The sequence below is a fragment of the Pholis gunnellus genome (assembly GCF_910591455.1).
Source record: "Pholis gunnellus genome assembly, chromosome: 20".
Taxonomy (NCBI): Eukaryota; Metazoa; Chordata; class Actinopteri; order Perciformes; family Pholidae; genus Pholis; species Pholis gunnellus.
Window position 1 is genome coordinate 18,716,189 of NC_136547.1, and position 1,952 is coordinate 18,718,140.

At 42.5% G+C, this 1,952-nt stretch overlaps 1 protein-coding gene across 1 annotated transcript; it reads left to right on the forward strand.

Annotated features, from left to right (window-relative positions):
- LOC306712072 (DNA-dependent protein kinase catalytic subunit-like) lies at positions 1–1,797 on the forward strand (the record flags this gene model as incomplete). Its single annotated transcript, XM_079181172.1, has 4 exons — positions 1–163; positions 1,068–1,144; positions 1,228–1,332; positions 1,672–1,797. The coding sequence occupies 4 exons, from the start codon at positions 1–3 to the stop codon at positions 1,795–1,797; spliced, it is 471 nt and encodes a 156-aa protein (XP_079037298.1).
- Between the last annotated feature and the right edge of the window lie 155 nt (positions 1,798–1,952).

A 1,952-nucleotide genomic window follows, 5' to 3' on the forward strand; every position in this document is an offset into this window, starting at 1 on the left:
ATGTCTTCCGAGAGGAACCCCGCTGGAGGCATTCAAGTGCTTCTTCTGAAACTTCACGAATCTCTCTCGGATGAAGACACCCGCGCTGCAGCTTTGAGATGTCACGATATCATCGGTGACTTGGGACAGGAGTGCATGCTAACAACAACCGAGAACGAACTTGGTAAGACTACAAAGTCCCGTCAAATACTCCGCGCCAAACTCCAATAACAATCTGGCATTTTAATGTTGACGATGCTTCTGCTGTGCATGTGCCTGAAACACTTTGTAGGATGTGGTGGTGTGTGGATCTTTAGAAGCTACATGTCAATTCGTAATGCATAAATTATTTCAATAATTGCGCGTTTACTTTTGTTTTGTTTTGTTTTGTTTGCCTGCATCACATCAGGCTGTTCCGCCAAAACTCCCCGTGGTGGGCGGTAACGCTCAATCAGAATGCAATATAAATACCACGTGACAAGAAGCAAAGCGTGGAGGCTACTAACACAACTCCATTGGAAGTCTGCAATAGTAAAACAGTCTCCAAGCATAAAGTGTGGCAGTATTAAAATACTTAAGTGGATTTGCAACAGCTGATTCAAAAGTCTGCACGCCACAGACTCCATGCATGACTCATTTTCCTCAGGGGGACTCACCCTTTAGTTCTTACCTCATGCAAAACATAACATTATGACCATATTTTCATACTGCATGCTCGACCTATGACCGTGGCCATCTCTCTTTCTTGGCTCCACTCAGCTTCTCCCCTCAGTTAGCTACAGAGTCGCTCCCTGTTTATCTAATGTGTGTTCTCTCTTGCTCTCCACTTAACTTCAATTCAACTAAAGTGTTCTTCATAATATCTAGATTACAGTTGTAGGTCCTTAAACTGATCAAGTGTAAAGTAAAGTAAATTGCACATTACTAACACAGTTGGTGTTTAGTTGTTGTTGGAGGCAGAAGAACACATTTGATGATAGAGGCTTTAAAACTGCTCAGATGTATTCATGTATCAAAGTTCACGGTGCTCCTAAATGTGCATATTAACATTTCCTTCTGATTCCGTCTTTGCATCTTTGGTCTTGAAGCTTTACAGACGTCCTTATTGTTCTCAAAAGACTATGGACTGCTCAGCTTCCTCAGGAAGTCCCTGTCATCAGACGAGGTATGCATCTAGAAACATCGAGTGAACAATGATGTCACTACACTGAAAAGTTCTCGTGTTGACAGAAAACATCTGTTTTCCAGTTCCGGGACACCCGAGTTGAGACCTTGGGTTTTTTGGAGAAGTTCTTGGACAGGGTCTCACCAACAGTCCGAGGTTGGGAGAAGACTTACGCCCCTGACATAAGAGTAAGTTCCCCCTTTAGAACCGTTCTATAGCTAGTGTGATGTATGGCTTCATCTGATTTGTACATGTGTGCATGACAACAACAGGGAAAGTGTGGCTGTGACATCAGTGAAAAGGAACGATCTTTACACATAATGCTGCATCCGTGTACTCAAAGTAAATTCAGTGTCCGACTGAAACTGATACTGACACAAAGTAGCCTCTCTATATATATATTATTCATACAGCTCTCAGTATAACACAAGACAAGTGAACCGTACCACAAACAAAACAGACTTTTGTATGTGTACATGTAATACCTCAAATGAATCATGTTGTTTTTCCTCCATTTCTCTGTGCAGGACACATGCATGGCTGTGTATACAAAGGAAAAAGCAGCCAAGTGTAGGACTCTAGTGCTGGAGCTCCTTATCAAGGTTGGTTTCTCTTGGCCTCCCGGGTTCTTTGACACCAGCCGAGTGCGTTAGCTGTGCAACGTGAACTGAGCGAAAGAAAAGATCCACTGTTGACAAAATTCCTTATTTATATGATCTTGCGAGAGTCTGTTTGACATATTTGTGAATATGGAATATATATATACGCTGGCTGGACCTCGTTCTTACTCTCCTCAGGTTCTCCAAAC